The sequence below is a fragment of the Nyctibius grandis genome, chromosome 6 (assembly GCF_013368605.1).
Source record: "Nyctibius grandis isolate bNycGra1 chromosome 6, bNycGra1.pri, whole genome shotgun sequence".
Classification (NCBI taxonomy): domain Eukaryota; kingdom Metazoa; phylum Chordata; class Aves; order Nyctibiiformes; family Nyctibiidae; genus Nyctibius; species Nyctibius grandis.
In genome coordinates, this window is record NC_090663.1 from 71,152,142 (window position 1) to 71,166,887 (window position 14,746).

At 39.5% G+C, this 14,746-nt stretch overlaps 1 protein-coding gene across 1 annotated transcript in view; it reads right to left on the reverse strand.

Moving 5' to 3' along the window:
- Positions 1-295: 295 nt before the first annotated feature.
- Positions 296-14,746, reverse strand: part of EDNRA (endothelin receptor type A) — a 35,722-nt gene continuing 21,271 nt past the window's right edge. Inside the window, exons 4-8 of the mRNA XM_068402902.1 lie at positions 10,534-10,732; positions 6,512-6,664; positions 4,213-4,346; positions 3,705-3,813; positions 296-2,609 (exon numbers count right to left, since the gene is read on the reverse strand). Of these exons, the coding sequence (XP_068259003.1) occupies positions 2,469-2,609; positions 3,705-3,813; positions 4,213-4,346; positions 6,512-6,664; positions 10,534-10,732 (736 nt within the window). The 3' untranslated portion in view covers positions 296-2,468. The remainder of the gene's footprint in view (positions 2,610-3,704; positions 3,814-4,212; positions 4,347-6,511; positions 6,665-10,533; positions 10,733-14,746) is intronic.

Consider the following 14,746-nt stretch of genomic DNA (forward strand, 5'->3'; position numbering starts at 1 on the left):
ATCAGTTAGATCTTTACCCTCTTTTTTTCTTTAGTTAAAAAGTTTTGTATTTTATAATGCTGCCACTAAGGTCAGTCAGCTCTTTGGGGAGTAGGAACATGTTTTTTTCCATCTAGGCTGAGCTGGCTTAAAGTACGCTTTGTGTGTGCACATGCATATATCTTTGCCACATAATAGAGCCAGCTATTGGTTTAAAAGCAATAAATATTTGAAGTGTTAATGCTGGAAGGAAAACTGTTAGCTTTTCATGACTTGTGGTTGGTATCAGTGCTGGTAAAGCCTAAAAATGGTCCGTTTCAGGGTCTGAAACTTTTGCAGGTAGATGCTTTTTTTGTAGAAGTTAAGAGTCCTGAAGTTTGTCCTGGATTGTCTCTACTGCACACTGTCTTATGTAGACAGGTAGAAAAGATTGTCGGTGAACAATCGGATTAATGGTTTGCTGGTATAGTATGAATTCTTTGGTTCATCTAACCATCAGATAAATAACAGAAGAGGGGAATGCACACAAAGCTTTTTCCTGCCTTGAAATAAAGAAGGGGCAATTTACAACTTAAATCCATTCCTCATGACTGTTTTCTGTTTACCTTTATCATCTGCTCAATACATCTGTCAAAGGAGCAGTGAAGCTGTCAGGATGTAAAGAGACTCAGTAATTCAACCTTCTCAAAGGAAAGCGTTGTCACTCATTTACTATGATTTTTGATACAGTTTGAGGATTAAATGTTTTGAATAAAATTCAGCCAAGTCTCATTCAATACCATGCTCTTAAGCACTACTACAGAGCACTGTCAGAAGACTGTATTTACGCTTATAACATATGAACATAGATTTGTATGTACTTATACACGCATATATGTCACAGAATCAAAAGCACACAAAACTACATAAACCAATTTAAAGAACTTTTTTTAATATATTTTAGAAGATTTGTGTGAATGTAAACATTTGGGAAACTTGTGCAGCAGGAGTCACTGTAGGCACTAGCATTTTGACCTCGTAAATAAAAATATGCAGGATTATATCTTTCACTGGAAATGTAATGGATGTTTAAAAATGTGTGGAATTTTAATTACTGCTTCTTAGCCTGGCACAACAGTTGCTATAAATTTCCTAGAGGATTTGTACATGAGGCATATTATATATGACACCACACTATTTAATTCCACTATGTAATGAAAGGCTACCTATTAAAAATTTTTGTAGCCAAACAAGGAATCTCTTGCCATGTAACCGTAATGGATGGAAATAATAAGTAAATCACCAGTTTACATGTATGCAAGCAGTATTTTCTATATATTATATTCATAGCATTTGTATTGTTAACAGTTCTAATAAACTATCAAACCCCATTAAAATCCTTGAACATTGTGAGAGTAAGACGAAGAACTCTGTAAGCATAAGGCACAAAATATCCTTGTGCATCTGTTACAGACTTCCACAGTTCTGCATTCACTGTGACTATAACCTCATGTTCACAATGTGTAAGTTGTGTTGTGCATAGTTGCTGTGATAATCATATTCTCAGAACTCTTTGGACAGCTTTAATAATGATTCACTGTATTCCACTGACCCTCATTTTGACTTAGATTTAACGCAGCTATAATCTAAATAGATTAATGAGTTCATATAGTTTAAGAATTAACATGGCAGGTTAATGAAAAACACATTCTAAGGTGCCCCTCTGTGGGCATCTTTCATTCTCTTTGCTGATATAGATTATGTTTATTACATTTATTTTGTACAGAGCATTAGAATAAATAACACAGTATAGTACTGTATTATTAATACCTCTTTTTTTGGTATTAATCTGTGCTTAAGTGCCAAATGTTGATGCTACTTTAAATGGTCTCTTCCTATTTTTGAGTACTGAAGTGCTACAGATGTGAACTGCCCAGCTAATGTCCTGAACCATTGTAACATAGGTAAATAAAATACTGGTGTGGACCAAAACATTTTCCAACATAAACCTGAAAAACAACAACAATAACAACATGCAAAACATACTGGTGCATAGAATATATCCACCACACAAATGAGAGTTACAAGGCAAGTGGGCAGAGAGAAAATATAGTCACAGACAGATTCCGTTTTGATACCTTCTGAAAAATTCTGGAGTGGTTAATTCTAGGTGATAATCAGGTAAAAAGATGGTATTGTACCAGTCACAGACACCGGACAGTTCCTGCTTGGTTCAGAAGAGCAAACCACCTGTGTAGTTCAAGTCAGTTTTTTGGTGTCGTAATCACATGAATATCATTTTCAGAGACAGAATTACCATCCAGTGGATCTCAGTTCACAGAGCATCACAGTTATAGTCAGTCAGTCTACTCAGTCACCTCTGGAATTAGGTACAAGGGTGCACATGTCTGAATTGATTATGGCACAGTCACTGGGCTTCCTGTTGAAATAGCTTTGTTGTGACTTTTTTTTCCTGTTTGATTCTGAAGTGGTATCAAAGTCCTTAATTTTCAGTTTATGCTGTCTTTATGGCTGCTTCGATCTGTATTGTGATTGTTTAGTTCTTGATTTTTCCACTGAATGCTTGTTCCATTCATGGGCACTGAAGTCACTAGACTCTTGGATTGGGAGCAGCAACAGCAAAGACATGACTGGGGGGTAAAAAAGTTAACAGAAATCTATCAACTCTGTGCAGATGCCAGCCATATTTTTCATTCAGAAATGAACAGATGATTCTAGCTGAAGGGAGTTTTTTATCTTAGGATGCAAACTGTTCTTGTGATTAAACTTCACAAACGCAGCAAATCAGGCCCAGCCTGTGCCTCTTACTTAAGAAAAACTTCCACAGTATCAAAAGGGATATTATCCTCTCCACAGTTCCCAAGTGAAGTAGGGGAGTGTAAAAATGAAAGGTGGCTTCTTATTTATCAAGTGAAAATACTCCCTTAAACTAGTTTGTAAGTCTGAGCAGGCTACAGACAAACAGTAGTCCCTATTCTAATAATTTATTACATTTTTTTCAGTACCTTGAGTTGCCTATTTGCAGACTTCAAGTTTAGTGGTACAGTCCTGTCATCTTTTGTTTAGCATTGCAGATAAAGCTATTTCAGTCTTCCTTTTCCATTTCATTACTTTCTTTACCACTATATGCTCTCATTTTCTTTCTTCCTGTATTGCCTATATTAGGTGAATGGGGACTTGCAGTATCACAAGGAAATTATTTTAGCTTTAAAATATGTTTTCATGTGTAGAAAGTGGAAAAATGCAGGTAAAAGCCATAATGTGTATTTAATTGCCAAAGTCAACTCAAGTGCCTGCTTTGGTATTGAAGCCTTAAAATTTTCATCATTAATGGGATTGGGCAGCTGCAGGCAGCTTGGTGTCCTATGTATGTGTTCTTTGTTTTCATCTAGAGTGGGAAATATGTTATCAACCAAATTCTATTTCATGTACATGTCACGTGCAGATAAATAGTACGTACAAGATCGTGTCTATCTCCGTTTACATGTTTACATATGAGGACTATGTCAAACTTATTTACTGATTTAGCGTTTCAGATAAAGTGGATAGTTCCACTTTCAGTTTGGTATGTGTGCTATGTGAGCTGCTAGCTGGTAAACTAGACCATTTATAACCTTTCATGCCTTTGCATGCCTCTTCTCCCAACTGCTAAATATAGATAATAATTAAGTGGTTTAATACAGTTCATTAACTGGACATAAAATCTTATCAAGATCTTATCTTACCTGGAAACAATTTTTAAACTTCTTGCTCACAAAATACAGAGCTATTGGGTTTATACAAGAGTTCATGGTGGCCAGGTTGATGCTGATATAATCCAATGGTAGCAAGAAACTAGGCAACAAAAGAGAAAGCAAAACATTTAAACTGTTCATATACTGTAGAAGCATCCGTGCTTTTTGTGGTTACAATCTCTTCTGTCACAGAAAGTAATTCTCTCTTACCTAACTCCCTCATCTAGTCTTGTACTATGCCAGGTCTAGAATAACCTGTCTCACAGAAGTTCACAAAAGCCAGAGGAAATTGATTGCAATGGTTGCATTTATTGAAATTATGCTACCCCATTAAAACTGAAACCCCTGAAAATGGATGCAGCTGAAAAGTCATAAAATAAAGTGTTTGCTCTTCTAACACCACAGGTGCATGCACAATGACATTCCTCACATCAGCTCCAAGTGTGCAGCATTATATTTATTCAGTATAAACAACTGATTGACATAGAAAATGAAGTACCTGAGCAGTTCACATCTGCCGGGGTCTCTTTCATTGTATACCATTTTCTTCAAAATTCGGCTCAAATGGAGAGGGAACCAGCAAAGAGCAAAAATCACTACTAAACAGAAAACTGTCTTTGCAACTTCTCGACGCTAGAAAAAGAAGTAAAGATAACTATGACTGAGTGTGTAATTCATATTGGTAGGTGATTGTAGTGTAGTGATGTTGGCAGCAAAGTAAGTAATCTGGATAAAGCATGCAAGGATTCCCAAAGTGTGGCTTCCAGACTACCTGACATCCCTGAACTGTTTTTTATGGGGCTTGTCATGTTCTTGATTCTGGCCATCCTCAACAGAACCTGCTCGTCACTGAGACTGGAGCAGCTGGAGACCACATCATTGCCAGGACATTGTAGATGTTAGCCAAGGAAAATCCACTGCTGGGCTTTCCTGGACCTGATTGCTTTCCCAGCCCCTCTTACTCCTCTACACTGGATTAGTTTTCTGGCAATCCCTCAGATAAACCTCTTTCTTCAGAAATATGCACAAACTGCAAGAAAACTTTTTCATGTATGAGGGAAACTGGGATCACACCTGCTTGATAAACCACTTGTACCTAATCCTTGATGTGGGGCAATCTGTAAATCCAAGGCACCTAAATCAACTGGAAATGAAAGTTCCAGTCAACCACATAGCTTGTCAGGATGTCAAATTCTATCTATCTAATGTATTATTTTACATTTAGTATGCATCACGTTACATAAAGGGATACTGCACAGTATATTAATTTTGCCGTGTGATCCTTGCTATGTGATCTTGATGTTCTTAAGTAAATAGTTCCTCTACAAACAAAATTTTAGAAATGCCTGTATTACAGCTTAATCTCATAATACTTAGTCAGGAAATAATTTAAATTTAATGGCTACTTTATGTGGCTCTAGAGATTTACAAATGTTTTAGTGGATTTTTGACAATGCATACCCGTGGTGTTTGGTAGGCATGGATTTGATCAAGAGAAGCATATGAAGGGGTAAGAATACCACTTCTGAAACTGCCACTGCAGTGTAACAATAACAAGCATTGCAAGGTTCTGTCATTAAAAAAACTTAGTTGAATGAGTGATTGCAGTAAGTCTTGTTAGGCTTTGAATATAACTATTATTGTTTCTTCTTTCTTACAATAGCAGTTTTTACCAAAACACGAAAAGGATCGTGACTAGACATTAATGTGGATGAGGCTGTAGGGAAGGTAGGAAGAAAGGGGGCCAAATGATGATAGTTAAAAAGACAAGCGTTTGTATATCGTGGCATGAAGTCATCCTCCAGCAACCAGTCCGAGTAGCTTGCTGGGTGCTGCTCGTCAGGATGGGAAAGCTGGAGGCTGGGTTCCCCCACCCTGTACATACCATTCTAGTTCTAACGGGTGGAGCAGCTTGGGTGCAGCCCTAGGACAGGCTGCGTTGCAGGCCCTGGGGCGTGCTGAGGGGAAAATGTGGAGGATCTGCACAAGGGGAGGATTTTCCAGTCCACCCTGATCTGGAATGAACCAGCAGAGGAGGAACCTCTGAGAGAACTCACTCCCACGCAGAGGGGACTGCTTTAGGGATTCACATCTGTGAATGTGGAGTTGGAAAGAAAGAGCGCAATTTGAGGGGCTGAAGTTTTCAGGGGAAAAGCTACAGATTGTTTTTAAAATTTCAGCTTGGAATTAAACATCAGACAGTGCTGCAAAAACAGCAAAGTGAGATCTGATGGTTCTGTGAGTGACTTTACTCTATGATCATTTGTTTGTACTATTCTCCTGTTGCTCTTTTCAAAGCAGCTACAGTAGCGGTACTGCAACAGTGCCATAACCCTGAAAAAATAAATCCACTCTATTCTAAACCAGGTTATTCTACAATTGCTTTTTATATGAAACTAAAGTTGCATATCAAAGTGTGCCAAAAGTAGGGAGGACCTAGGGAGAAATGTCTTTATGAATAAAATGAAACATTTTTTTGGCAAATCTTTGTAGTTAAATTTCAAAGCATTTAGCCAGGAGTGATTTGAGGTTAAAGAGCAAAGAGCACAACTGTCATACACACTTAAGAAAAGAAAGAAACTGGCTTGTTTCCTGAGCGTGCTGTCTTCAATACCTCCTTATACTATGATTTAGTCCTGTGTTCTGGGTTTAAATGAATACCTTAACGTCATAAATAACCTATATCCTCACTTTCTATTTCTGCAATTTACTGTATTCAAGTACACTTTGAAACATTTCTAAGCTAACCCAAAGAGAGAAGAACAGTGTTTTCAGACATTGGTGTTCCTAGTATTTACCTGCTTAAGGTGTTCACTGAGAGCAATTCTCAAGTTGCTGTTTCTTCTGTTTAACATTTCACAAGTCATTAGCGTATAAAAGATGGCAGTACACGCCAGTGGCATGCAGAAATAGAAACCAAACAGCCACCAATCCTTTGCATCTTTGTAAAACTGTAGGTAAGGTAAAGAAAAGAGAAGATATTTTCTTATGATTGAATGGAAAGTACCACAGAAAGGTCTTGGAAAGTGTGACAGTTGGTACGCTGGTATCTGTCTGTTGGTAAACAGCACAAATTATGTAAACTTTCTTACTGTTGATCTGTTTTGGACCAAGGTCAAAATGGGAATTGTGGCAGTGTAAACATTTATTTTACCTTATGGATAGCCTGCCTGTACCTTTGTTGCAATCTGTCTTGGGTTGGAATGAATTTTTTTTGTTTGTGTTTTCTGAACATTTACACTCATTCATGAAAACTGGAATCCAGTTTCACAAAAAAGACGTGCCAAAATGTAGACAATGTCAGTGTGAGATAACAGAACTTACTAAAAGCCTGTCTCAGGAAATGCCATTTACTTCTACGGCTTATGTCCTGATTCCAAAAAAGGACAATTCAAAATGTCTTGTAGGTTTAATCACCTTTTGTTATCAGTGACAAGATTGGCAGTTGGTTTGCTTATGTACTGGGCAGATAGGAGCCACTTCATAAGTGTTTGTCTGATATATGCAAAGCTTAGGACGGGTGGCTTCTGGTGGTATGGTTACTTTTATCCCTTTGCCTGCCATTCATACCTTTTGCCTTTTGTGACAGAACACTGAGGGGCTTGATAGAGTAGCAGTACTTTGCTGTGTAATTTTAAGCGTTAGCTGTGATTTGAGCTGTGGTTTAAGTTAACAAATTTATGTATTATGGGAAATACTACATTTGACAAAACATTTAAAATTACTGTTTTCTGTAGACGTTTATATTTTCAGACTTGAGAAAATATTGTATCTTGGTTTTTAACTTTTATGCTCAGCCAAAAGTGTGCACTGAAATATGACAGTTTATATACTTCCTGTCTCAATGTTATTAGTCACTGAGATGGATGTGTGTAAAAGGGAACCTTCTTTCTCATAATCTTTCCCCTAGCTTGTTTATTCCTAGCGGATGTGCTCTTGTAACATCACAGTTCCCACACCAAAAGTCAAAATGCTAATAACTGAGGATTATATGAATCCTCTTTGAAAAAGTCAAACTTTTGACATCTTGTGTACATTTAAAACTGAATGGTACTAAACTTTGAAATATTAAAAAAATGGATGCAATTAATAGACCAGTATTTAATAATGTTCTTTTTTAAATCTGCTTTAGTTACACTAGAAAGTTGATTTACTAAGAAAAAGGGAATGCTTTTGATTTTTCTCCCTCTGTCCCAACACAGTCAGCTGCTTACAGAGCTTGCTAATTTTGAGTATGCTGCTGGTATCTAGGCCACAACCGCACCTCACAGGACATTTTGAATTGTGTGGATTAGCTTGTTTCCTCCTCCTCATTAGCCTCATCCCTGCGTGAGGAGGGGCTACAGTCTGCTGCATAGTTGCACTCTCCTTGGGGGCAGAATTTCCCCCACTGGGAACAGAGCTTCTGCCAGCAGAAAACCAGAAAACAATATGACTCATATTTGAAGAGTTTGTACTGAGGGGAAATCTAATTACCACTCCTTCTGCAGAGAAAAGGATTACAAATACATGGAGACAATTATCTTTTCCGTGGCAAATTCCTCCAGGTCCAACTAGAGTCATACTGGTTGGGCAGCACAACAAAATGTGTACTGTGTGAATCCATGCTATGTTTACAAGGAAAACTTTCTGTCATATCAGTTTACCAGCTTTCGTGAGCATTGCCTGACAGTCAAGAAAACACACATGTAGAGTTCTATGTCACAGCCCTCACCAACGCATAAAATCTGTATGAGGACCTGGCTTTGTGAAGTTCTAAAGCCTACGTGAAAATGTCTGTAAATGATTAATTATGGAATCTGAGTTTCACAAAGCTTACATCAAAGCAGAAAATTGGGTTGATTTAAGAGAAGTAGACATTCTTTTGTTTTGTCTTGAAAGCCCACATGGAACTGGTTTTCTACAGGAAATGTGCATTTTAAACAAGTTTCCTAGTGCTCTCAGCCTCTTGGGAGTCATGGTCTAGCATGAATCTTTTAAGTCTTTCAAGGATAGCTTTAAACATGAAAAAAGCTCCTATTAAAAAAAAAAAGTTAATCATAAATCCTTCCCAAAGTTTAGTAATTGTTTATTGTGGTGTTTGTGGTAATAAATACTATAGTTAAGGTTAAAATGGTATTTCCATTTTAATCTCATGTTTGTACTTGCTTGCAACACATTGAAACACAACACTCTCCATTCTGACTGACACGTCCAACATTTACTCTCAGCTTGGACGTAAATGCTCGTTTGTTTCCTTGAAAATCAAACTGGCGTGGGGAGATTTGGAGCTTCTGAATCATGCTGAGCAAGCAAAGGATACTAATTCCTGCTAATAAACAAAACAAGATATTCCACTTACCACAATAAGAACAGAACAATAATCATTAAAGTTAGCATGCCTATGGAAGACCTGAACTGTAGTGTTTTTGAGAAGAGGGAAGAGAAAACTATTCTTTTTCTTAGGGAGAGAAGAAGTGAAGATTGTGCAGGCACATTTGTGGGGAAAAACAGCCCTTACAAAAGGGAAATTTGCTGCCGTGTGCATTTCATAAATCATATTCTTATAACTACAGTATCTGCAGTCATATAGTCTATAGAGTTTAGAAACAAAGATATAATAAGACCTGGGCAATTCCACTCCATCTTCACCTGCATTACTTATTTCCATTAGGGAATTCTTTTTGTCTTCTCTTGCAACTGTCTCTTGCTCTTTCTGCCATCCCTGCAGTCTGTTGCAACATCCCCAGCTGCAACCAAAGCTGGGGATGTTCCTCTGAAAAATACTAATAATCCACACTTTTTATTTTCTAAATTTTCTAGCTCCATTTTGCCCTATCCTTCCCAATTCCAGCCCAAGCCATGTTCTGATCCAATAAAAGGAGAAGTGCCAGACATTCAAAAAAGAGAAACTGCCACTCTATCATGAAAAACTCTAGTCCAGAAAAAAACATGGAGTTTCCTTCAGGACTTGAGACCTTCTACTATCTGTCTTCTCTGAGACAAAACAGAATATTACTCTTTTGCTATTACAGGGTGAGTGGTGGCTGGCCCTTCTTTGGGTTCACAAAGAAAAAATTAAGATATCACTTTCACATTTTCTCAGTGTAAGGCCAAGTAGAAAATCACTATCCCCCTATGCAATAAAGATCTATTAATTCTGTAGTGACTACTCACCTGACTTGCTTTGAACAAGCTGATGTAGGTATTGGCAACTGTTAAGCTGCAGTAGCACAGAGGATAATGAAACATGCCCAAGAAGCCTGGTGTGTCTCAGGCACTTTTCTTGCTCTTGAGTTGCTGTATCTAGATGAAAGCCAACAGTGCCCAAGCTACCTCGGTTGGAGATGTGAGTCTGTCAGATTTGTAATCATGATTTCTTTTAAATGAAGGGATTATTCTCCCTTCATGGGAGCATGGCCCCACCCTTTCCTTTATCTGCCAAAGGAGCTGGCCGCTGCATGCAAAATGATGACTAATCATGGTAAAACATGGTTTTTGACAGTTACAAGCTCCAAGGCGCTATACCTAGAAACACAATACCTTCCAAGGCTCTGGCTACCCTGATACATCTCTTGATTGTACTTTAAGCAGGCTCGAATTGCAAATTTCTGTATTAAGAACCCTCAGTAGTGAAGAAATGTAAATGTAAAGTCCTGTTTAGTATCTCTGGCTGAAAGTAGAGGCAGGTCACTGTAAATGAAGGATCCTCTTTGCACCAGTATACATTAGGATACATTTTGCACTTTAATGGGTGAATAAAGCATATTATAATCCACTATCTTAATTGTCTAACCTATATACTGTGGATTCCAAAAAGAGAGGAAAGGGTGTTACTTACCAACATAAACTTATTTGTAGGATTGAGCATGCAGGTAACATAACCTTCATCCTTGTATCTGAAAGGTACCACAGCAAAACCAATTGCTTCTGGAATAGCCAGTATGAAGGACAGAAGCCAAATGGAGAAAATTTCAATAGCAGTGATCATAGGGATTCCAATTCCCTGAACACGGCTCCAGGAGGCAACTGCTCTATACCTGAAAGAGACAGGCATTAGTTTCCAACCTTCAGTTTCTTCCTTAAATTCAAACATCTTCGTTCAATTTTATATACTAAATAAAATCCTAAAGTTGACATCTTAGACTTGTATTGCTTGTTTTTTCTGCCTGTTCCAGGGGCTCTGCCAGCTATCAAGCCACCTAGGACACAGCAGAGCGCATCAAGGGGTGGATAGCAGAGAGCTGGCTGCAACTGTTCTGCTTAGGTACAGGATGGCATGGAATTCTGCTATGTATGTGGACTACACTAATGATTTCTAATTAAAGTAGGCAAGGTTTGTGAGGACAGACCATATCTTTCTGTAGATCAACTGACATAACAGAAGAAAAAAAGCTTCCAGGCACACAAGTCATCCTAATAGATACAAAACAGCTGTCTCCTTCAGCCGCCTCAGCTGTAACAGCAGTGCTATCTGAAGTTGTCAGCTTCCATGCAATGAAGTACTGTGAAAATACTCTTCAGGAAATGAAAATGTATTTGTTATATTTACACTATTCAATGTTAAAAATACTGGCTTTGTGTGGCATATTCTATATTTGCCTGAGACTACAACTCAGTGCCAGTTAGGACTGTCTACAGCTATCTCAGCCCCTGCACCACCTTTCTGATAAGAAACTGGGATTGGACTAGATGATCTTTCGAGGTCCCTTCCAATCCCTAACATTCTGTGATTCTGTGATTATGTGAAACTGAAGTGCGTGGCTAAGAAGTCTGTACATGCCAAAACCAACCTATTTTCCCAATACTTTATCCCTTAGATAGCAAGTTTCTCTGTAAAAAGTGGAATTATTGAAACCTGCTTTCCTATGTTTGTGTGTCTCATAACTGTAATCTTGGTAAAAGGTGAGAACTCTTAGAAGTTTCAAATGCAGGCCATGCATTTCTCCCTTTTCCTCTTCCTCTCTTTATCTTCTATGTCCCTCCAATGCTGGAGGATTCTTGTTACCAGGCTGCAGCCTTTCCCCCAGCTGAGGAACTGAGAGGGGACCGGGTAACTATAGACCGGTCAGCCTCACCTCCATCCCCGGAAAGGTGATGGAACAACTTGTCCTTGGTGCTGTCTCTAGGCACATCAAGGATAGGGGGATCATTAGGGGCACTCAGCATGGCTTCACCAAGGGGAAGTCATGCTTAAACAACTTGATAGCCTTTTATGAGGACATAACCCGGTGGACAGATGATGGTAAAGCTGTGGATGTGGTCTATCTTGATTTAAGTAAAGCGTTTGACACGGTCTCCCACAGCATCCTCACAGCTAAACTGAGGAAGTGTGGTCTGGATGATCGGGTAGTGAGGTAGATTGTGAACTGGCTGAAGGAAAGAAGCCAGAGAGTGGTGGTCAATGGGACAGAGTCCAGTTGGAGGCCTGTGTCTAGCGGAGTCCCTCAAGGGTCGGTACTGGGACCAGTTCTATTCAATATATTCATTAATGACTTGGATGAGGGAATAGAGTGCGCTGTCAGCAAGTTCGCTGATGACACAAAACTGGGAGGAGTGGCTGACACACCGGAAGGCTGCGCAGCCATTCAGAGGGACCGAGACAGGCTGGAGAGTTGAGTGGGAGAAATTTAATGAAATAGAACAAGGGCAAGTGTAGAGTCCTGCATCTGGGCAAGAACAACCCCATGTACCAGTACAAGTTGGGGACAGAGCTGTTGGAGAGCAGCGTAGGGGAAAGGGACCTGGGGGTCCTAGTGGACAGCAGGATGACCATGAGCCAGCAGTGTGCCCTTGTGGCCAAGAAGGCCAATGGCATCCTGGGGTGTATTAGAAGGGGTGTGGTTAGCAGGTCGAGAGAAGTTCTCCTCCCCCTCTACTCTGCCCTGGTGAGGCCGCATCTGGAATATTGTGTCCAGTTCTGGGCCCCTCAGTTCAAGAAGGACAGGGAACTGCTAGAGAGAGTCCAGCGCAGAGCCACGAAGATGATTAAGGGAGTGGAACATCTCCCTTATGAGGAGAGGCTGAGGGAGCTGGGTCTCTTTAGCTTGGAGAAGAGGAGACTGAGGGGTGACCTCATTAATGTTTATAAATATGTAAAGGGGAAGTGTCATGAGGATGGAGCCAGGCTCTTCTCAGTGACATCCCTTGACAGGACAAGGGGCAATGGGTGCAAGCTGGAACACAGGAGGTTCCACATAAATATGAGGAAAAACTTCTTTACGGTGAGGGTGACCGAACACTGGAACAGGCTGCCCAGAGAGGTTGTGGAGTCTCCTTCTCTGGAGACATTCAAAACCCGCCTGGACGCGTTCCTGTGTGATATGATCCAGGTAATCCTGCTCCGGCAGGGGGATTGGACTAGATGATCTTTCGAGGTCCCTTCCAATCCCTAACATTCTGTGATTCTGTGATTCTCTACTTGTGTGCCAGTTTTCAAGGAACTTGTAGAAATTTATTAGCTTTGAGACCTCAACCTCTCTGTCAACTCTGGTCAAAAAGTTCAAAAATTGTTTAGAGAAAACTGACAGGCATACAATACAGAGCACAAACCAGTCCATAAATAAAAATGTCAGTAGCAGACTTAACTCTTGTCTAGCAATAACTGCAGTAAATGAGTGACTTAGCATTTCCAACAATTTAGCAAAGACAGTGCTATCTAAAAATTATGGAAAGAACAAATATTATTTTTGATCTTGTAATCATCTGAAATGTATGCTGGAGAGATTTCTGGCATCGGTGATGTGACAGTTTCTAAACTGCTTATTTTACTTCCCCAAAATAATAGCACCTTCCCATTTGGAATTACAGTACTACATGGATATATCATGGCATCCACTGATAAAATAGCCTTCTTTAGTCGCGAAGAAAAAAAGTCAAGAAAGGTTGTTCATCTGCTTTAAAAAATGTCAGAATAAGAAGTCACTGAAGCAGAGTATAAATTGTAAGGTGCTGTGTCATTTTACTGTCCTGACTACGGCAAGTATTCTTTTCTTCCTCAGACATGCCCTCATTTTCTGCCCTCTTGAGTCCTGGAAGATACATTTGGATATGTGCAGCTGCCACCTCTATTCTTAACACCTTTCCAAGGCACGAGCCAAGATTAAGCTTTTCAGAGAAAAGCAAATGCGGTGGTGATTTTAGCTGATGACAGCAGCTAACTGGAGTACAGAAGGGCATACCAGCAAGCACAAGGCAGGTGAAGGGTACGGGGAAGGGAGATGCCCTCAATAGGGCAGGAGGATACAATTTGTAAGTACATAGGCTCCAAGTTGCAGGGGTGGGTGAGCTTTGGCAAGGGAAGGAAAGAACAGGGGAATTTAGATCAGAAAGCTTTAGGCTGGAGGATTAGGTTGTGGAAAGATTAGGGTGGGATGGTAGAGAGGTGATTGGAATTTTGTCATGGGCTTGAAGGCTCAGGGATAACAAGGGTTTGAGGAAAAGAGTAGCTGAGAACTCTGTGTTAGAATGCTTTGAGTGTACTGGGAAGTATTGGATTTTGAATTTCTGAGATGGAAGGAATGAAGAGCTTCATATGGGAAAAAACATTAGTTAAGGGATATAGGACTTACGCTACAGAGGTTAGTAAAATTTAGAGTTATTAAAAGGCATCCTCACCCCTCCTCTAAGAAAGACACTAAGTGGGATTCACACACACAGCATTTCTTCTGATTTCCTATATCACACCCCCTTCTTCATTTGGAAGTGTTTTTATTAACAGGATAGAAGACTTGTGAATTAAATCCCCTGTAGCCTCGATGTTAGGGGAAGGAAGATGCTTGAATGCGAGATCAGGCCGTAAGCCCCTCACAAGAACTTCAGAAAGCATTATTACAGAACATCACTGGGAGGTGTTAGAGCCTTGTATGCCATCATTCGTGCAGTAAACAGACTAGAAACTTTTGCTTTGATATCTGTAGCAATATCCTACACAACATAGTCACAGGTGTGCTATGGACAGGTTCTCATTTTAACAGAAATGTATGTATGTATTTTGAACATACTAAAGCAAACTACGATTTGGACTTGCAGATTAAAAATAAAAAAATCTTCTA